Genomic DNA, 22,857 nt, shown 5'->3' with positions numbered 1-22,857 from the left:
ATGAAAAAAAGACCTATGAAGTGCTGCATAAGAGATGTGATGGGTCAGTTTATAGTGTTACTATTTTGTCATGACCACATTACACAGAGCCACAAGTACGCGCTGCTAGTCTCTCCAAGACAAGTGGCAATAAACTTTTTATAGCATCCCACACCATGTATTCAGTTTATGCCATATATATCCAATCACACAAATTGTTAATAGACTTCCTCTGTTCTGCTTTAGTCTCACTTGGTCCCCCCCAACCTCCCCATTTAAAAAGAGGGGGAAGCTAGTAATATGGCTAACTGGAAGTCAAGAGATCCAGGTCATAATCCCCAGACTTCTTGTGTGATCTTAAGGAAAATTATTTTCTCACCTCTCTGAGCTTCCATTTCCCCATCTGTAAAATGGGGTAATAAGAGTTAGTGACCTGTCAGGGTTGTGGTGAGGCTTAATTAATGTTTGCAAAGCACACTGAGGCCTGGTCTACACTACAAAGTTAGTTACAATGTTATTGTAGCCGTGTTGATTCCAAGATATTAGGGTGTGGGAGGCAATATCTTTTATGTTGGACCAATAATAGCTATTATCTCACGCACTTTGTCTCGCTACAAAATGAGGTCATTTAACTACATCGCTCTAGTCTGAGAAAAAGTTCACGCCCTGTGTAATGTAGTTAAGCCAACCTAAACCGATCCCATTAGGTCAACGAGCTGGCTACCACCTCCAGATGGAAGAGTCCCTTCCATCGCTGTGGTGTCTACAGCTTGGTGCTGCAGTTGTCCTGCTGTATCATTTCTAGTGTAGACATACACTATGGAAAGCACGATATGTTTATTTAGACTCATCAAAATGCTCCTAAACATTAAGTGCAAACTTTTTGGCCAGCCCCTCAATATCTCGAACAGGCCTACCAGAGTGCCTAATCCAAACACCCCCAAAAAACTTGGAGAAGTTTGTCCACTTTGCATTTGAGCCATTTCCAGTTTTGATGCAAAACCCATACATCTACCTAGATTGGCTTCAACTAGGGCGCAGTGTGATTTTAGAAGGAAACTCAAAATCACGCAGTTTTCACACGGTTTCAAGTTCATGCACAGACGCAGTTGATCTGATAGCTTTCATGACCACTTCTGTGACATAAACAAGACAAAGACAAACAGGGATATAAGCTGCACTGGGTACACAGACATTCCAATAAAGACGCACAAGAGAGACCAAGTTAACAGGACTTGGATTAGTCTGCTAGGGGCAAAGGTTATAGCTCTTGCAGAAGAGGTTTGACAAGCTAGTCCCGGGGAGCAGCCTGTGGTATTTATGCGAGATACTGAGAGAGAAACAATCAGAGATCATTACAAAGAAAAACAAACGATGACACCTTTTCTGGAAACAGAGCAAGGGGATGCAAAACTGTGTTTTCTAGGAGATTACCAACTGCTGCTAAGAGTGGATATTTTATAAATGGGCGTAGAAGGGCGAATGTGCAGCTGGATGGCTCTCAGAGCACAACATTTTGTGGCTGTTTATGGAAAACACAGAGCAGTACAGTATATTACAGAGGGTCCGTACCTCAGTCATATAGGGAGAGAAGCACTATCTGTAATATGGGGAAATTGCTGGGGCAGCATATCGATTAGTAAAGATGAGAACAGTGAATTTTGGTGATGGGAGTAAAGGGTTAAATAGAAGGTAATAATTCTTATTATCAATTATATGTATTGTGGTATCACCTAGAGACCCTTATCAGAGCCTGGGGGTCTCACTGTGCTAGGTATATACAAACCATCTGTCATACTTGTATGGCCCCCAGCACTGCAGTATCTGAGTGTTTTCAAATCTTAAAAAGAACAGGAGTACTTGTGGCACCTTAGAGACTAACAAATTTATTAGAGCATAAGCTTTCGTGGGCTACAGCCCACTTCTTCGGATCTTAAATATATTTATCTCCAGACTAAGGCCATGTCTATACATACAGCGCTGCAGGTGAAGACGCTCTAGGAAGATGTCGGGTGAAGACGCTTTGTGCTCTCTCCCGTCAGCATAAAAAAACACCTCTGTGAGCGGCAGAAGCTATGTCGAGCTTCTCCTGCCAACACAGCGCTGTGCACACGAGCGCTTATGATGATGTAACTTATGTCGCTCATGGGGGTGGAATATTCACACCCCTGAGCGACATAAGTTTTGCCGACATAGGCTGTAGTGTAGACATAGCCTAAGTGACTTGCCCAGGGTCACACGGGTTATCTGGGGCAGAGCAGGGAATCTGGATCTCCCACGGCCTAGGTGGCACCCTAACCACTGGACCAACCTTCCTCTCTACAAACACATAATGAAACCATAGCCCCCGTTCTCCACAGTGTCCTAATCAACACAAACATTGTCAGAGGGAGGAGGGGGATTTAAAGCCAAAGAGGGTTTAGAAAGTTTATCATCACTCATTACAGTGACGAGTGCATGGCTCAAGGGACAGCTTTTCAAGGCGAATAAGCAAATGTATTGTCATGCGAACTAAGCCTTGGCTGGATCAAGAGAGCGAGCAGGAATTTTAAAAGAAAGGACAGAACTGTTTTATGGATAGGTATAGACAAAATGGATCAGGGTAAGTGGTGCCAATAGTGGCAAGGGGATGCTAAAAAAGACAACACTATTTTGGCAGAGGCAGCAAGCACAGCTTGGCTGGAAGTTAAAGACAATAATGGCTGTTTTATTGTCATATAGGACACCTCCTCCTCCTCCCCTCCCGCCCCACACCAGCAGCTCAGAAAAGCAGGCGCAAGAAACACTTTCATAGATTAAAGAGAGGCCTATAAAGAGGCATGAACATTGGCTATGGGGGATTTTATCACTCAGTGGATTTGAACATAATTTCAGAATTAATGCATGAGTGTTCTTGTGCAGTTTATACAAATGGGGAAGACGAGAAGACAGAGAATGGGCTGAGGCCATTCTAGGCTTTCGATAGTGCTGAGAAAAATCAAATATATATAAGCTGGGGCGTGTCAAGCAACCATTAACCACATTAAACAGATTGTTTTTCTTTAATAATCAGTACCACTGCTTGGAAAAGGTTCACTGGCCTGAAAGCATTTACGCTGGTCCCCCCCGGCCTGCTTTTGGAATTGTAAAATCACACCATTCTGATTACTATCTTGCTTTCATCCCCACTCCTACTTCAGTCCTGAGCTAATTTTAAGTAGGCAATTTCTCACGAACTACTTGTGTAAAAGCTGAATGCCTTTCCCAGCTGAAAGCTGAGGTTTCAAGTGCGGTTAATAAAATGGTCTAGTCAGTTTCAGTTTTCCCTCTAGTCAATTGCAAGACAACCTTACTTTCAGGTTCTCCTGACCTAGCAAATTGCTACAGGGGCAAGAAAAAAAAAAAAAGTTTCCTTTATAATGAAAAGATATGTCATGGAAATATTTGCATTTAGTCTTTGTAATTTTTTAAAATAAAGTCTAAATGAGGGTGCTTTTAAAATTAAGGATAAAGCTGAAGTATTCCACATGAAAAGCAGAATACAGAGGCTGAGTTGCAAAGGAAAGTCTCTGAAGCAAACAGTGCAAGGCTTTTGGACAGTGGAACAGAGCAGGTGGAAAGATGGAAGGAGGAGATCACTGCAGAATCCATGGAGAGTGGGCCTTAAACTTAAATGGGCAGCTATGCTGGGACAGAAATTTCTAGAGGAAATTGACCTTTGGGAACGACTGAACTGCGAGAATATTTGCATTGGTCAAAGGCTTGGGCAGAGCCAGAACTATACAAATTATCTTCTTGCCTGGCTTGTTCATCTCTAACGGACGCCGGCTAATAGAGGGAAGACATTGACCGATGCTAATAATAAGCTTTCTAAGATTGTAACTAAATTCACGTTGCGGGGCCGGGGGACAGGGGAAATGGGGGATATTTAATCTGTACAGGAATTTCATGCGGATCACTTATTAAAAAGCAAAGTAACCAAGATCCTAATCCTGCAATGTGCCCTCAATGCCCATTGACTTCAGGATCAAGCACTACTATATAAAGATGGTGAAAGAGGAGCACAATGTTTAAAAATCTCTTGAATACAGGAGGGAAGTGAATTATTGGAGAAAATAAGAATCTACAAATGTCCACTAAATGTTAGGGGGTTCACATGGGAACATACATTGATTTAGTCCTTCTTACCAAACTAACTAGGATTAATGGTCAAGGTCTCTGAAGACTAAGCAGCAGGTGTCATGCTCCCACTGACTTTCAAGGATCCCTTCCGAAGCTGAGCGTTTGCATCCCAAAAAGAGGCGCCTCACTCCATATTCAGACACTTGAATAAGTAAGTGGCCTGATTCTCAGAACTTGAGAGTCAAATCCAAGCAGCAACCCTTCCTTTTAGGGTTTTTAATAATATAAAGCTTCTAATATTTCTGTTCAAAACACTGTCTGCTCTTGTTTCAAGTTCCAAAAAGACTCACAATACTACAGATACCATGTCAAACTGACTCATATCACAGACAACACTTGGAGTAATGTAATAAGCCATAGCACTAAAGTTGTAATGAACTGCCCGCCCTACTGGTTGGTCTCAAGATTGCTCACCTGTATGTCACATGGCCTATACAGCTAACAACCAGTAAGAATTCTGCTGAAGTTCAAGCAGTAAGATTCTTGTGCTTTTAGACCAGGAAGATCTAGGTTTTATCCCCATTATTTCCAAAAGAGAAAGTTGTCAAGCATGGTGACAACCATGAAGTCAGATCTATGGCCAACTATGTTACAATCCTTTGAGTGTGTGTGTGCGCGCGCGCGCGTGTGTATACACACACACAAATTATATATAGCTCCTTTGATTTCAGGCGCTCAAACCATTCTACAAATCTAGCGTACAGGGAGTTTTCAGAAATTATATTCACAGCCACAGTGCGCATGTGTATATCTCTATATAGGGATGTGCACACTTGCAGATGCAATGTAGATTATTACAACTACAGCAGTACACCTAGATAACACACACACATACACACAAACACACCCGGTTCCTGTGTTTTACCAACTCACTGCATCTGCTTTTTTAAAAAACAAAACAAAACTGGATGATGTGTTCACTGTTCAGGCAATCAGATTCTCATTTTGGCTACACATTCCCAGCCTTCTAAGCCTGAATGGAAATTGACAGGTTCCTTATGGGGTGGGACAGAGTCCACCACAGACTGTTTCATAATGACTGAACTTTGGGATAGGGCTAAGGGGGAGTGAGGAGGGAGGAGAGAATATGGGAGATAGGGAAGGAAAACTGGAATATTGCAAAGACTCAAAATTATTTTCCACTCAAAACAAAGGGCCAGTGCAATGAAGCTCCATCCATTTACATCAGCAGAGGAACTGGCCCAAGTTCCTTAGGGGCACTTTATGCCAAGATTTTCATCTGATCCACAAGTTCATCTGCATTTGAATGAGAGAGCCCCTCAGACACAATTCAGGCAGCCTGGATACAATTCCTCACCTGCATCTTCCTGTAGCCCCACATCTGAACTACTCACAAGCACCATGCAATTCAAACAGAGGGTCAACTTGTAAACTTCCAGCCTGCTCACAAGCAGTTTATAACCTTAAACTTCTCTTCTCGAGTTTCTGTAAAGACCTGAGATGGGCTAAGGATACACCAATCAGCCTAACACCACATGTATTTTCTCAGCACTGTAATTTCCCTTTCTGCCTTGGTGGTGGTGCTCGGTTTGAAAAATGCAGCAATTTCCCCATTTGTAGCCAATCTTTCAACCTGTGAGTATAAAAACTACAAAGAAGCCAGTTATTTCTAACCCATTTGCTGAGCAACTCGGCAGTATCAGAGGGGGAGTTTACAAACAGTCTTAAGCAGTTCAGAAAAAAGAAAGCCCGAATGCGCATTAAATGAAACTCATCAGAAGCAAAGACACAGAGCAAGATTACCCGAGGCAAAGAATGCACAACTGCCTCTCCATTGCTTTAAAGCCAAGCACGCCGCAAACTGTATCTTATAATCCCATCACTGTACAGTGATCATTACGGTTTTGAAACTAGCAACAGGACAGTCATATTTCATACATATTTGAGTGGTTTTCTGGGCTGCTGGCTCCTGGAATCAGCTTCCCAGACTGAGCACTCACCTTTCTTTTAATATTGCAGTGACCAACAAGAGGTATCGCTTCTGGCTTTTCTGTTCATGATCCTCAAACGGTTAAAACAACCGCTCCACGAGTTAACCACTCATTCGCAAGTTTTAAAAGCAAGAACTTTCCCACACAGCTCCCTTTGAACATCTGCAGCCCACACATGCTTGCGTTTAACAGACAGGGTTGCTGAAAATTTTTTTTTTCCTTTTCCTCCCACAGACACAGAGTTTTCCCCAACAGCAAAGGAATGAAGGAACAGCAACTAACCAGAATTCTGGAGGACTGTTTGTTTCAATTAACAACCAGCTTGGAAAAATCACTGGGCGTGTAATGACCCAAACAACAGGCAGGGCCTGAAAGGAGGACTCACTCCATCAGCAATTTTCACAAACGCACACACAAAAGTGTTGTTCCAAACTCTCCTAACCCGCGTCTAAGGCAGTGCAGTTCCACTGGGGCAGACCTACCTGGCTTGCTCTCCTCGCTGTCCGATTTCATGTTGGGAGATTTTTTGGCTGCCCTGCGAATGGCTGGAGATTGCATTCTGTCACTCTCACTCTCCTTTCCCCCCCCCCCCCCCGACTCCTCCCCAGCAGGGCAGGAAGTGCAGTGTGCTCTACCTGTGCGGCTTGGAATTTGACCCCTTGGCAGGTTGCTGACTGTGCTAGCATGATGTCACTGGCAGGGAGGTGTGGTTTTCCACCCAGGGGAAGTTTCTAGGCAGAGAATGAAGGTGCACAGAACAGGGAGGTCAGAATTCGTGGCTTTTAAAAGCTCTTTGGGCACCATCTCTCTCTGCCTCCCCCTAGCTCCTGATTTCTGAGTTAATTCTTGTCACCACAACTCACCGGGTCAACTTTTTGCCGAGTCCTGTAGATGACCTTGTCGGTGACTGTCATAACTATGAAGGGAAGGGTAACAGCTCTCTGTGTACAGAGACTCCAAATCCTTTTACCTGTAAAGGGTTAAGAAGCTCGGGTAACCTGGCTGACACCTGACCCAAGGACCAATAAGGAGACAAGATACTTTCAAATCTTGGGGGGGGGAAAGGCTTTTGTGTGTGCTCTTTGTTTTAAGGGGTGGTTCGCTCTTGGGACTGAGAGGGACCAGACATCAATCCAGGTTCTCCCCATCTTTCTAAACAAGTCTCTCCTATTTCAAACTAGTAAGTAAAAAGACAGCAAGGCGTCTTAGATTTACTTTGTTTTCTCAACTTGTAAATGTACCTTTTTACCAGAGTGTGTATCTTTGTTTGCTGTACTTTGAACCTAAGACAGAGGGGGGTCCTCTGAGCTCTTTAAGTTTGATTACCCTGTAAAGTATTCTCCATACTGATTTTACAGAGATGATTTTTACCTTTTTCTTTAATTAAAAGCCTTCTTTTTTAAGAACCAGATTGATTTCTCCTTGTTTTAAGATCCAAGGGGGTTTGGATCTGTATTCACCAGGAGTTGGTGAAAGGAGGGTGGAAGGAAGGAGGGGGGATGGTTAACTTCTCCTTGTTTTAAGATCCAAGGGGGTTTGGATCTGGGTTCACCAGGGAATTGGTGAAAGGTTTCTCAAGGCTTCCCAGGGAGGGAATTCTTGTGATGGTGGCAGCGGACCAAAGCTAAGCTGGTAGATAAGCTTAAAAGTTTTCATGCAGGCCCCTACATTTGAACCCTAAAGTTCAAAGTGGGGATCCAGCCTTGACAGTGACACTTTGTAGAAAACAGGAGGGAGAGAATTTAGCACTAGCTGCCTTATATTGGGGAGAAGGATTCTTCCCTTTCCAACTTGTTCTTCAAAGAAAACAAGTCAATATAATCAAAATCTGTCATCTACTCTGCAGCTCCCATGTGATTAATGAACTCTATTAGGTTACTCTTATGAATAACACTGGAGGATCAATAACTCGGCAGGCAGCATGGTCTAGTGGATAGGTCACTAGACTAGGTGACGAGCTGTATTCCCAGCTCTGCCTCTGACCTGCTGTGAGACATTGGGCAAGTCGTGTCCCCCCTCTGTGCCTCAGTTTCCCCCCCACACACTTTGTCTTGTCTATTCAAACTGTATGCTCTTTGGGGGTAGAGACTGCCCTGATTGGGGTCTTTAGGCATCAAAAGTGCCAAAGTGACTTAGGCTCCTAACTCCGATTTTCAAAAAAGGGACCTAGGCAATTTACCATCAACTTTCAATAAGGATGAGGCTCCTGTATGCCTAAGAACTTGTCTACATAGGGGCACACAGTAAAAATAATCCAAATGAACTAAGGGTGTGAATTTAAAGTGTCTTAGTTAAACCACATTACGTGTGTGTGAACTGAACACTTTTCTTCAGAATTAAAGTGACCTTAATTGAATTGACCTTAATTCATGAATTAAGTGAATTAAGTTCAATCAAATTACGGTCACTTTAATTCTGAAGAAGAGTGTCCACAAAGAGGTTTAACGCAATTTAAAAAGTTGATTCAGAGAAATTTTCGTGAGTGTCCCCATGAAGACAATCCCTTTCCCTACCGCAGTACAAATAGTAAGGAAGGGTAGCAGCAGCAGGTTGCCATACACTATTCTCCAAGGTCCTACCTATACAATAACTGTGTCTGTACTAGCCCTTTCTCTACCATATTATTGCCAACAGTGCAGCTACATTGTTAATAACAATGGTGAGGAAACTGAGGCACAGGGAGGTTAGCTTCAGCCATGTCACAATGTCTTGTACATGAGACACTGGAGGACTCAGGGTCATGAAAATGGACTATCCAGCCTTGTGGGTGACCGGCTTGACTCCAGTTTAGTTTGGTAGCGACTGAAAGCTGTTACCAGCTACTGGCTGTTTGATGATAGACTTTCACAGACCAGTTGCTAGTGGATAAATATCCACAACACAAACCCACCCCTTACCACTGGCAACTCTATCCCGGAATGGAGGTCAAGAACGGAATGGGTCCTAGAGCCTGAACTCCCCCTGGAAATGGGGTCTCCAGGACAGGTTTGGCACACTGCTGTAGCTAGGGGGACCAGACAGCAAATGTGAAAAATCGGGACAGGGGGTGGGTGGGGGTAATAGGAGCCTATATAAGAAAAAGACTCAAAAATCGGGACTGTCCCTATAAAAATCAGGGCATCTGGTCACCTGAGCTGAAGCCGTGTGGGGGGGAAGCTTGCCCTGCCACTGATGGCTCTGTACCTGTTGTGAAGAGGCCTTTGCCTAGGGCAGCCACCCTGTCCCCTTTCACCAGCTCTAAATTCATTAGCAATTTTTGTTGGAAGTGGTACATGGCTCTACTGGTGCATTCCACCTCATATATGGGCTACAGGAGGCAGTCACCAAGCAGGAAGGCAGGAGATGAGCCAATAGAAAGTGAGAAGATGGTATGGGCGTGAGGGGGAACAAATACCACAGCAACAGGGTAAGAGAGGGAAATGGAAATGTGTCTTTATAATATAACGGGAGGCTAAAAATACGTTGTAGGCTGAAGAGGCCACATATGAATGGGAAGAGGTCAAAGGGAACAGGCACAAGTTGTTACATTTTCTGCCATGATTTGTTTTTATCATCATTTAGGATGTTTTACAGCTCCTGCCCTCAAAACCAGGCCCTATTTGTAAATTATTTGCCACGTCGAACAGGTGGAGAAGGCAGACAACACTTGGGGTGCCTGGATTTAGGTCTGTCTCTTTATTGCGCCTCGTAATGGCCAAAGTGGAGTAATAATACTGATTGATTGGATGGGTTAGGACCCCGGACGGGCAAACACATTCCAGCTGCTGAGATGAGGTCATATGACCTTGTTTCTCACTATTGTCCTGCTAGCTGCTCAAGGCTGGTCTGCGATTGGCCGAGACAAGGTGACCTGACACTTTTTGTGTCTAGCTCACAACATGCAGACTTCTTACAAAATAGCTCATCTGGTTTATTTTACATTCTTCCCCACTCCCACAGGGCCAGCTTTAGGCATAGGCAATGAGAGGCAGCTAACTAGGCTGCATCATCCCAATGGTGAGGTCACTCCCCTCGAGGCAAGCTGAGTCCAGAGTAGAAAGGCCACAAGGAGACAAACTTTCAGCCCCAAGGAGCTTACACAATAGCCTCATAAACCCAAATAACAGTCTATTGCCCTCTTGCAGCCCCTTCCAGCCACCGAGCTGTCAACGATGGTGAACTAAGCCTCACAGCCTGCCCGGCAGTAAGTATATGGGGAAACTGAGGCACGGCAATGTGAATCGACTTGTCCAAAGTCACACAGTGAGCGGCAATGCCAAGAACATAACCCAGAACTCCTGAGTCCCCGTCCCATGTGCCTTAACCACAAGCCATGCTCCCCCATTGCAATGAATGCAACAAGCTAGCGTGGGATGAAACCAAGGGTCAAAATCTTTTCTTCTATATCCCCGTCTTCTCACAGTCAGGACATAGGGATAGAACCAGGAGTGGCTGTTACTGACATCTCCCTTCTGAGCGTCTCCTGCAGACGTGCCGCTCTATACCTCAGTCACATCTGCCCCAGAATCTGAGCCATGCACATCACAAATCTCTTAACGGTAAGAGCAGTTCCCAAAATCAGGGTCATATTCATCTCATTACTGCTTCTTCTGCTAGGAGTGCACTATCTCCGTTTCACTGTCCACCAGCTCCAGGGGCACTGGTCGATAAGATTATGTCATTCAGAGCAGGCATCAGCCTTTCTCCCTGTGACAGCCTATAGCGTTTCATCAGCAACAGTCCTACGTCCAGCAGGCTAGATAAAGATCACCTTTGGGTTTGTCACCTCACAGTCCTGTCTCCTCTCTGCCCCACAGGAGCACTGTAGGCATATAGCACACTGCCCTCCTGGAAGCTTTTTGCAGTCGGTTGTAAGGCCTCTCTCCCCGGTTGTGAATTTACAATCAGGAGGAGCTCTGGACACTAGTAGATGCATCCTGCACTGTCCCTTTGCAGCAGCTGGAGTATTTCCATGGAGCCAGCCAGCAGAGCTGGGCCACACGGTTCAGATTCAGAACCAACTACCTCCAGAGCCCAGAGTCATTTGGATCTGAGAGTTTGGTTCAGACCCCTTCACCAGCCACATGTGCTTTCTGACACGAAACAGGCTGTCTACCCAGCACCCACAGACAGGGGATCCATTATGTACAGGGCTTGCCTGCGACTCGAGATTCCTAAGCCTCCGTGCTGCACGCTGACTTCTCACATTTTCACAGCAGCTGTGCATGTGAGCTCATTTTGCTCTTTGTAAACAAGGCTGTAATCCCGTGCAGGGCCACCCGTATTTCCCTGGCTCGCCGTGGTTATGAACCAGTTACTGACTATAAAGGAAGAGGGGAGAGAGAAAGAGAAAAAAAAAACCTCACTGTCTCCACATTATGGTTTGAAATCTAGGATGTGGAATTACTGCCTTCCCAGGCGAGGCCCCGCTCTCTTCTTGTTATGACTCGGGTCAGACAATGACCCGTCGTCCTGACCCGATGCTGACATGAAAGAAGGCAAAAGAGGTGACTGGCGACAGCTAGGGGAGAAGGTCAATTGGCAGTTTCCATTTGAAACATCCTCTTTCCCAGGGGCTGAGAGAGAATTTGGTCATTTTAATCTGCTCTAGACTGGAGAGATGGATTTTCTAAAATGGGGAGAGAAATGAAATTTGAAGGGTTTGTTTTCTCCTCTTTTAAATTATTGCTACTTTAGAGGTTGTCTTGATCATATTCTGTTACGGTTTAATTTTTGTAGGTTTACTGTTTTTAATTATTTATCTATGCCACTACCATGGCCACCCTCACCACAGTTTCTGAACATTTCGTGATCTGTAATGTATTTATCCTCATCCCACCCATGTGAGCAGGGCAGGTCTATTATACCCAATGTACAGATGGGGAACTGAGGCACTCAGAGGCTAATGGACCTGCCCAATGTCACACAGGAAGCCTATGGCAGAGCAGGGATTGTACACACGTTATTCTATTATTCAGAGATGAGTGAATTCCCAGCCATGGGAATACAAGACACGAAGGGCTTGATCCTGAGAGGTGCTGGACAGCTGCTACTCTAATGGGAGGTCCTAGGCACTCAGAAGAACTGCGAGGAGGATGAAAGTTCTGTTTTGTGAAGGATTTGAGATTTCAAAATCTGGCTTCATTCTGAAAGGGATGGAAATTTTTGAAATTCTCCATGAAGGAAAGTTCAGAATTGTTTGTGTATTTGGGGTCAACTGAATGTTACCTTTCGAGAAAACCTAAACATTTCATTTCGATTTTGACTTTAAAAAAAAATAATTGTATTACAGTAGCAGATACAATAGAGAACAAATAAAAGTCATTTCAAAATGCATGCAGAACAAAATGTTTCCGTTTAACATCTAAATGTCCTCTTTGGACACGGTCAGCATGCTCCTGGCCCTTTTTTCCCAAAAAGGGAATTCTGGTGAAATTGGTCTGATTTCACAAAGTATTTTGATATCCCCAGAACAGCACATTCCGACAGAATATGGTTCCATCAAAGTTTCTCCAGCCAGTGCTGGTACTCATCACCCTGCCTTATGTGCATGATTCCTGCTAGTTTGGAGTGCCATCAACTCCCACTGAAGCCAATGGGCGTTGAGGGCTATCCACAGCTCACAGGACGGGGCCCTCAATGATCTTGTGAATTGCCATGGATGGCTTGAGCTGGGAGCGCCTCAGGGGTGCTTCAAACCTGCCTTGACCCTTTGTTGTAATAGTAACAGGAGCGTCAGTGTATGTGCAGTGTTTTCCTACAACACGATGTTCTTTGCCAGCATCACAGCTGCTCTCTTGAAGCAGATGCAACTTTGGGGATTAAAGATGAACCGGAACCGGGAAAAATACTGTACAATTTTGAACAACGTTGCTCTGTTTCCTCATAAAACTGTTTGGAAGTGGGGTTTGTTTTTGTTTTCTCATTTTAATAAGAGCCAGCTCCTACCATCTGCCTTTCTTGCGCTGTCTTGGCTGGTGAGTGGTGTTTGGCTTGGCACTGCCAGCCTGGATGCTGACATGGTGGCACACAACTGGCCAATGCTTGACATCACTCGCGTTGCTGATGCCAAATGCCAGCCTGGAAAAGAGCTCCCCCAGCAAAGGACTGCTAGTATCCGGCCTTTAACCCTTTCAGGTGTTCCGTGGGAAAAGGCAGAGTGTTTTCCACAGCGGAGTTTCCCTCCCCCCCCCCCCCCCTCTGGTTGCCTTGATGGTAACATTGCAGCAGGTACCCCGTCTGGCCACATCCTGCGCACAAAAGGATCACACCTCTTGGGCAGCAAACCTTTTCCTCTGCCTCTCTTCTTCCTCTCCTCCAGCCAGACCCAGTCACTGCTGAAGCTCTGCCTCCATCTTCTCTTCTCTCCTGCTAGGCCTCTCATGGCCTCACTCCCAATCTCAGATTCTCTCCATTCTTGCTTTCTTTCTTTCCTCTTCCCATCCTGCCCTGCCACCCCCATACCTCACTTTCCCCTTCTCTCCATATGCATTGGAATAGAGGAATCAGTGTTTCATCCTCCCTCAAATCCTGTTCATCCTTCTCCTGGTATTCTCTTTCCTAATGTTCCTAGCCTCTTGTTTGATGCTCCTTCCGCTTACTCCTGCTGATGCTTCACTTTTGCCGTCCTCCCACTCATTTCATGCTGATTCTTCCCCTCAGTTACTCTCCTCTCATTCTCTATTGATCCTCCACATCACCCCTTTCCCTCAGTCCCTCATGCTCTTCCATCTCCCTGCCCCCATCAGTCCCTAATCAAGTTCTACCGTCTCTTCAATCCTTGCTGGTGGCTCTGCCTCTTCCCACAGTCCCAGTGATACTCCATCGCTTTGCTCCTCAACAGTCCTAGGTGACACTCTGCCTCCTCCTCTCCATCCCAAAAGACAAGGCCTGTTCTCTCTCCCCCCCCTGGATTCACTGGCCGGCCAATGGTTTGGACAGCACTTGCCTCAGATTTCTACAGGTCAGTTGCTAGTGTACGTCGGAAAAGTTAATGCTTTGAAACAGAAAGGAAAAGTAGAAACAAGCACAGAGACCGCAGACCTGCCACATAGTTCTACAGCCTCGGAATATCTCTGTAAATGGAGCTAGTCCAGCTGTTAGTCAGGTATTTGAACTACCCCAGCTGCCCTCTGAAAAAAGCAGGATGCAGTTTCTGATCTCCTATCAACTAGGTAGGGAGTAATGCTACCTGAACAGAAGAGCTATACTTCTGAGAAGAATGGTCCCACAATGCATGTGCTGATCAGCTGATCAGAGTTCTCACCTTTAGCCTTAGGTACCTCACATACCCTCAAGGCAAACCTGCTATTGCTGAGACACCTGCCGGCAGCATGGCTGGCAGGACATTCACTGCATAAATCATGTCTACCTGCCGGTAATACCACTGAGCAGGTTATGAGCCTGAAAATCCTTGATCCTGGTACATATCCCTCGCCAATGTGTTACCTCCCATCTCCTACTGTTTGCATAACCCTTCTAGCGATGCACTGTTCGAAGGCGTCATCTGCAAAGTCAAATCGCTGGGCAGTTCTTCATGCAGGGTTACCTTGGCTTTCCAACAGTTGAGTGCATCTGCACCGGAGCACCAGCAGCTAAGATCAGGTCCCCAACTCCACACAGCAGTTAACCCGATCCAGACTAAACAGGGAGTGCTCAAGTCCACGGAACCCCACACCAACAGGACAGCTCGGTTACACTGATAACGCCACTCACTTTTATGGATTTGCACCACCGTAACGGAGATCAGAACCTGGCCCATGGTGTTGGTGAGCCACACAGGACTTGCCTGGACTTTAAGACAGTGGTGGAAGAAAACACCCCAAAACGTTATGGGATCAGATCCAGCAAAACAGGACAAGCCATCTCAGAGCTAATGCATGCCACTCGCCAGTGTTTTCTGTAAGAGGTAGTGGTGCTTAGCTCCCTATAACAGGGTTCTGATATGTTGCCTGCTGAAATCTGTTCAGAACACCATAATAAAACACATATATTCATATACATATATTCTTTTGCGTAGAGACCGTACCATTTTTTTCTATGCAAAAGAATAAATGGACACAAATCAGATGTCAAGAATTATAACATTCAAAAACCAGTCGGAGAACACTTCAACCTCCCTGGACTCTCAACAGACTTAAAAGTGGCAATTCTTCAACAAAAAAAACTTCAAAAAAACAGACTCCAACGAGAAACTACAGAACTGGAATTAATTTGCAAACTGGACGCCATCAAATTAGGCCTGAATAAAGACTGGGAGTGGATGGGTCACTACAAGAACTAAAAACTAATTTCCCCATGCTATTTTCCCGCCTACTGTTACTCACACCTTCTTGTCAACTGTTTGAAATGGGCCACCCTGATTACCATTACCAAAGTGATTTTTCCTCCTGTTGATAATAGTCCACTTTAATTGAATTGTCTCATTAGAATTGGTAAGGCAACTGCCATCTTTTCATGTACTATCTTCCTACTGTATTTTCCACTCCATGCATCTGATGAAGTGGGTCTTAGCCCATGAAAGCTTATGCCCAAATAAATTTGTTAGTCTCTAAGGTGCCTCAAGGACTCCTCATTGTTTTTGCTGATACAGACTAAACAAGGCTATAACTCTGAAACCTGGTATAAGGAAACACGCTGTTGCCAGTCCTCACTATAAGTCTTTACCACGCACTTGAAACTCCGATTACTGTTGTCCCAACTGTCCCAGTTGTCCCTGACAGAGAGGAGGACCAATGTTATTAACGTCACAGTGAGAGGTGAATAAAAATGTGCTGTGCCCTTCTCCCATCACTGCCTGTTGCGTTACAATCAAATCCAGGGGTGGTTCTGCTTCCGCAGCAATACTTGTGCCATTACAATTACATAGCTACGAAGCTGCCCAAGAACAGATTCTTTGCAAGCTAAATCAAAGGTGCTAGGCTCCTCCCGGGTGGAAAAAACAGTCACACGGCTAAGACTGGAGGAAGGTCTGGGCTTGTATGTTTGTGGTACTGATTAATTGTGGGCTTTTGTTAGTCAACTAGCATTAGTCACATCTGCAGAACCAATACCACTATGCTCCCTTGCATTGTGTCTATATATATAGATATAGATAGCAGGGGCTGACGAGGTGGTCAGCTTTTAATTTAATGATACCACCTGTACAGATTTGCTTGCCAGTTCCTAACTGGTTAACCGATTAAAAGTCTCATGGGAAAGTGCATAGGGAGAGGGTATTAGCTAATTAAATTACTATGGATGCAAGAAGCTTGTTAGGGTTTTTATTTGGTATGCCTGGGTTTTAATTTGTGACTGTGACCCTGGGGGGCAAAGGAAGGGGGACTGGACTGTGTGTCATCTGGATACATTTCCATTCAGAGTCTTTTGGGTCAGGGTCTTTTTCCTCTCTCTTTTAGGATGAAAAAAACACTCCATCAGCTGGTTACCAGTGATTCCTGCTAGATAAGGAGATGCAGAAGTTGTCATGGTGACAAGATGATGCTCTTCCGCCTGCTGCTGATCTAACCAGCAGTTCACAAAGATGAACAGAGCCATCTCCTGAGACATCATGTGAAGAATAGATGGGTCCTAACAAGCTTCAGGCTTTGAAGGGATTTCACTACAGCTTCTGATTGGATGGTGGGAATGAGGCCAATGCAGTTTATACTTCATGGTTAAGAAAACCCAACCCAGCCACATGTGATCTTTAAAGGGCCAAATCCTGTGATGTGCTGAGCATCAGCAACACCCAGTGTCTAGCACAGTGTTTCTCAAACTGGGGTTGCCGCTTGTGTAAGGAAAGCCCCGGCGGGCCAGGCCGGTTTGTTTACCTGCCCCATCCGCAGGTCCAGCCGATCGCGGCTCCCACTGGCCGTGGTTCGCCGCTGCAGGCCAATGGGAGCTGCTGGAAGCGGCGGCCAGTACGTCCTTCAGCCCACGCTGCTTCCAGCAGCTCCCATTGGCCTGGAGCAGCGAACCGCGGCCAGTGGGAGCCGCGATCGGCCAGACCTGAGGACGGGGCAGGTAAACAAACCGGCCTGGCTCGCCAGGGGCTTTCCCTACACAAGCGGCGGCCCCAGTTTGAGAAACACTGGTCTAGCACTAAGTGAGATTGCCTTGAGAACTGGGCAAACAGGTCCAGAGAGCTGAAGAAGCATTCAGATGTCTGGGAAGCCTGAGGGGAGGTCACAGGCAGATGGAGCAGTTGTAAACGAATGTTACACAGCCCAAATAGCTTATGCATGTCCATGAAATTTGTCTTGCAAAGCAGAGCTTCAAATAGCACAAATGCAGGCCCAGCCTTAAAAATTAGGCAATGAGTCTTGTCCACCTGCTGGTATTATAGCTTGGCAGGTTTTACTTTGACAGGCAGGGTGTAACAGGTTCCATGATGAGACGACACGATCCAGATACTGTGATGGGGATGGGTGGTCAGGGAACTGTTACCTGAAGCACGATCGGGGCTTCTGGGGAACAGGATTCAAGGCCAGGTTCGTGGAAAGGTTGCAAGCCTTGGAGTGAACTTGGCCAAGTTTCATACAAGCCTGGGCTGATTTGTAGCTTGGGGTAAAATGATTTCCACCCAAAACCAGGCAAGGTTTGGCAGTTTCGGCTGAATTTCTCTTTGATGTTTTTGGGTTCATTCCAGCACGAAGCTCAAAGCTAAAGTCAGAGGAGAAAGTGTGAAGGGGAAGGAGGTGAAGCCAGAGGGCTAGAAACTCATCTGGTATAAAGTGGTAGCTCCACTATAGTCAAGGAGAAGAAGAAGGGCCTTACGGCTGAGACTCAGAAGATCTAGGTTTGATTCCTGGCTCCACCGCAAGTTCTCTGTGTGACCTTGGGCCAGTCATTTCACCTCTCCGTGCCTCAGATCCCCCTCTGTAAAATGGGGGGAAAGAATCCTCCCTATCTCCCACCCCTTGTCTAGCTCTCCTGTTTAGACTGTCAGCTCTGTGTCTCTTACTGCGTGTGTTTGTACAGCACCCAGCGCAATGGGACTGTAATTCCAATAACAAATTATAACCATTTACATTAAGGGTCTAGCCCAGAACATGCCAGCTCACGTAAAATTCAACCATAAAATGGCCCATACAAAATAGTGGAGCTTCACCCAGCACCAGCGGATGTTATCGAACCAAGACAGGTAATCGAAAGCTCGAGCACTGACTTTCACTTGAAAACAGGAGAGAAAATCATCAGTGTCCTGGGAGCTGAGAAGTCTGTTGATGAGATAAATGAACATGCAATTTCAAATTGGATTTATACTTTGCCATTTGCATTTTCCTCACAACTGCCTCCTAAAGATGCCCTATGGGCAAAGAGGTATAAGGCTCCTATGTAGTTATCTATATAACGCTACAATACCTTTCTTGAGAAGCAGAGCAAATTAACCTGGTCTTAAATTCACTAGGTTTCTTGCACCATAAACCTAGAATGGTGTCTGCTCTCTAAGGGACCAATTATTATTTTTAAAGTCCTTATTTTCTCAATATTCTTCCCCTTCCTTGTCCTGTTAGTTCATTCTAAATAGCTCATAAAAAAAAAAAAGTAAAGGGGTTTTAAATAAAGTTTTTAATGGGAAAAATAACTTTTTAAAAAATCTGATCAATATTTTAAAAGGAAAGGGAAAGCGTGTGTGTGTGTGTTATACAGACACACTCATATCTATATATGTATACACACACACACACACACACACACACACACACACATATATACGTATATACATACTAAATAAGATTCCAGAAATGTCTGTGTGTGTGTGAAGCCATATGTTGAAAGAAAAGAAAAGAAAAGAAAAAGAAAGAAACTTCAAACACAGAGTGTAACATTCCTGGAATCTTCTGATAAAGATGAAGAGAATAGGACCCTCTGTCTGAGGAGAAGGAAAGGCTAAATTCAGTGTAAGATTTGTATTATGGTAGCTCTTAAGAGTCCTCAACCGAGATCTGGGCTCGGTTGTGCTAGGCACTGTACAAACAAATAGCAAGAGATGGCTCAGCTAACCAAGTGCGACTGTGTCAAGTGAGTCACTTCCAGCAAATCCAGTCTGTTACCTGTATGGAGGTTACTAGCATTTTGTGACAGAGGCCCAAGTCTAGAAATCTGTTACAAATCAAGAGACAATGATCTGTCCAGTGACTCATGGCAGAGTCTTCAATTCCAAGGCTAGGATGAATTTGCATCAGACTGACCATCGGTCCAGAATGTCCACATGACATGCTGGGGGCAAAGATTGGTCAGCAGATGCTCAGGAGCTAGCATGGCTGCCCCAGCGGCACCAATGCTGCTTATCCAGCAACAGGCCACAGTGCTGCGTGAATGCAGTTGACTCCACTTCATTCACGGGAGACTGTGCATAAGGTCGAGGCAGAGAGACGCTTGACAAGCAACCCTGAATTAATATTGTGGAAGTGCCCCGACAGTGACAGCGGTGAAGGTTGCTAGTCAGAATCCAGGAAATTTATTCATCTCAAACATGCTTGGTTTAATTCCCTTCCCTCCTGCTTCATGCTGGCTGGGGAAAGCAGTAGAGCCTTTCATTCCTCTAGATCAGACACAGCAACCTCATCGCTAGCTCTGTTTCTCAACCCAGCCTGTGCTTAGGAGGAGGAGGATGGCGTGTTCTGTCTCTCCATCCTCCCTCACTAGCCCTGATAGCCCGGTGGGATCTTCCAATCGGCAGCTCTTAAGACGTGAGGACAGCAGTTGGCCATTCGTCCTATGGCAGGGAACGTGATGCAGCTTACTCTTGGGGGCAGTTGCCTGCTGACTACAATCCACGGACATCCAGAACAAGATCTTTGGTGTCTCTTTCAGAAGCATAAGTGCTCTCAGAGCTCTGTCCCCCGAAAGTTAGAGGCTTCGTATTCAAGATGCACAAAGGGTTAATCAGATAAAGACAAGTCAAAAAGCACAGAGCAGTACACAGCTCACTCCTCTCTTTGTAAAGGGACAGGTAATGGCCCCAGCAGAGTTCTCCTGAAAAGCAGCCCCCAAGGGCTAGGAGAGGGGTGGAGTGGCTGACTGGGGGTGGTGAATCTCAATTATGTAAATGACGCCTAGGTTCCAAGATAACGAGTGCATTAGAGATCACAGTTCAAATAGGTCAACTGTTCCCCGTTACATCCGTGCGAATCTGGTGTAACTCCAATGACATCCAGACTGACAACGGTGTGAGCAAGGAACGACCTGTGTTCTGAAGTGCTTATTAGAGCAGCATCACCAAGCAAATGCTCCACTCCATCCCCCCTTTGTATGGAGTCCGTGAAGTCACGCCAGAGTTACACAGGTGAACAGAGCAGAATTTACACCCAGTGAGTAGAGGAGGCGCCCTAGCTCAGTGGACAACAGCTCATGGGCCAAGTTCTCTGTTGGTATAACTAGTAATTGCAATGGAGTTACGCCACCCAACAAGTGGACCCCTCATGAACTCATTCCCCAGGACGACCTCATGCTTCAAAGTCAGGGCGTAACAACCCAGGATCAGAACAACATGCAGTGACTCAGGTACCGTGTTTCCCCGAAAATAAGACAGTGTCTTATATTAATTTTTGCTCCCAAAGATGCGCTAGGTCTTATTTTCAGGGGAGGTCTTATTTTTCCTGGAGCTTCGGGGCCTTATATTCCGGGGTGGCCTTATTATCGGGGAGGTCTTATTTTCGGGGGATGTCTTATATTACAGCGAGAGGCAAAACTGGAAGTAGGTCTTATTTTCGGGGAAACAGGGTAGCAATCTGATTTCCTGGACTGAACAGCAACAAGGAAACAGTCATCACTGGGCCTAAATTTCAGTTCCTTACTCAGTCAAGACTCCCACTGCACAATGGGCATTTTTGCCTGAGGAAGGACTAGAGAAGTCAATGATGCACCTTATGGGTAGCAGTAAAAGAAATCAGCGGAGTAACATGGAGTTCCTGTGGGCTGGACGGGTGGGATTTCAAAACTGCAGTGACACAGAGAACTCGCCGGTGTCAGCTAGGAGGCTGGATTCCCAGCGCTACAACACAGCAACAGGAGCCGCAACATCAAACAAAAAACACACTGGGACGGGGTCTCCTCTCCGTGGGCCTATTTAATTCCCATTAATGTCTGTCGGCATTCCAGGAGGGAGGGAAGGAAAGGGATTCATGGATGCTCAGTACGGTAATTACAGCCAGCCTGCCCAGATTGCACTGCTGTATTGCTCTTCACTTCCTGGCCTACCTTGCGTGGCCTGTTGCTGTGCCCTGTCAAACAGTCTGGAAGCGGCTGCATTTCCATGGTGCTGTATGTGTGTCGTCTATGAAGTGCTTTGGGATCCTTTAGTGCCTTTTCCCTCTATGTGCTGTATGTCTTCCTCCTACCCTTGAAAAAACCGGATTTGCTAAAGGAATGGAAGTTAATGGACAGCTTCTACCCAAGGCCAGATCTGGGCAGCTTCATGGATAAACCAAGAGGGGACTCCAAGGGCAAGCTCCACCTGGGTAACAGGACAAAAGACTGACTGCACTACCCATCCCACTCTGCTGCAGGGAACCAGCTTTGCCATTTACTATCACAGGGTCCAGCCTGAAAGATGCTAAGCTCCTGCTGTTCCCCCTGATGTCAACTCACTTCAATGGCAGTTACAGTGCTCAGCACCTCTCAGGATTTGGGCTGCGATATTCAAAGAAGCCTAAGGGAGTTAAGCACCCAAATCCTACTGAAATCCAATGGGAGTTGGGTACTGAATTCCACTAGGGGGAATATCCCAGCCTTGGCCTACAAGGGGCAGACATTATGAAGAGATTGTTCTAAGACAGAGGTGGGCAAACTACGGCCCGCGGGCCACATCCGGCCCATGGGACTGTCTTGCCCGGTCCTTGAGCTCCTGGCAGGGGAGGCTAGCCCCGGGCCCCTCCCCTGCTGTCCCCCTTCCCCTGCAGCCTCAGCTCGCCGTGCCGCCAGTGCTTTGGGTGGCGGGGCTACGAGCTCCTGCCGGGCAGCACGGCAGCGTGGCTGACTCCGGCCGAGTGGTACGGCTGCCAGACATGCTGCTCTGAGTGGCATGGTAAGGGGGGCGGGGTGTTGGATAAGGGGCGGGAGGTCCCAAGGGGCAGTCAGGGGACGGTTGGATGGGGAGGAGGTTCTGAGGGGGGGCCTCAGGGGATGGGGAACAGGGGCGGTTGGATAGGCGTGGGAGTCCTGGGGGGCCTGTCAGGGGGTGGGGATGTGGATAGGGGTCCAGGCAGTCAGGGGACAGGGAGCGGGGGGGTTAGATGGGGTGGAGTCCCAGGGGGGCGGTTAGGGGCGGGGGGGTTCCGGGAGGGGGCGTTCAGGGGACAAGGAGCAGGGGGAATTGGATGGGTCGGGAGTTCTGAGGGGGGCAGTCAAGGGACAGGAAGTGGGAGGGGCGGAGGCCAGGCTGTTTGGGGCGGCACAGCCTTCCCTACCCACCCCTCCATACAGTTTTGGAACCCCAATGTGGCCCTCAGGCCAAAAAATTTGCCCACCTCTGTTCTAAGAGGAAGAGGTTTTGCAAAGAAAAAGCATGGCAAGGAGGCAGAACCCAACCCCTGGAGCATAGCATAGCCAGCATTATGTGTATGCACCACTTGTATCGCACTTAAACCCTGTCTTGATGACTTAAGTGGTGTGTAGACCTCGAGTTAGTGGGGGTGAGTTTCACCCTAAGAACAGTGCAGGTGGTCGTTGCAGAAATTGATCAAAATGATTTCTGGCCAATGAAATATCCATCAACCAGGCTATAAAAATCAGATGGCCTCTTAAGAGCAAATCATTTGTTTTCCCTGGCCCCCTGCTCTGCTTTACTGGAACTCTGTGA

General features: G+C 46.3%; 1 protein-coding gene across 4 annotated transcripts in view; it reads right to left on the bottom strand.

Annotated features, from left to right (window-relative positions):
* LOC112104185 (kazrin) overlaps positions 1-22,857 on the bottom strand; it is a 400,475-nt gene that overhangs the window by 177,459 nt on the left and 200,159 nt on the right. The window contains exon 1 of one of the 4 annotated variants that reach the window (XM_029913544.1): positions 6,575-6,665. The exons of 1 other annotated variant lie outside the window; for it this stretch is intronic. In XM_029913544.1, coding sequence (XP_029769404.1) covers positions 6,575-6,650 — 76 coding nt within the window. In that variant the 5' untranslated portion in view covers positions 6,651-6,665. Of the gene's footprint in view, positions 1-6,101; positions 6,140-6,374; positions 6,418-6,574; positions 6,666-22,857 lie in introns of those variants that run through there. 2 more of the 4 variants (XM_029913546.1, XM_029913545.1) reach the window with 2 other exon arrangements.

This window comes from Terrapene carolina, unplaced genomic scaffold (assembly GCF_002925995.2).
Source record: "Terrapene carolina triunguis isolate 2854851 unplaced genomic scaffold, T_m_triunguis-2.0 Scaffold714, whole genome shotgun sequence".
NCBI lineage: Eukaryota > Metazoa > Chordata > Testudines > Emydidae > Terrapene > Terrapene triunguis.
Note: the sequence above shows the minus strand (reverse complement) of the source record. Positions and strands in the feature narration are given on the sequence as shown.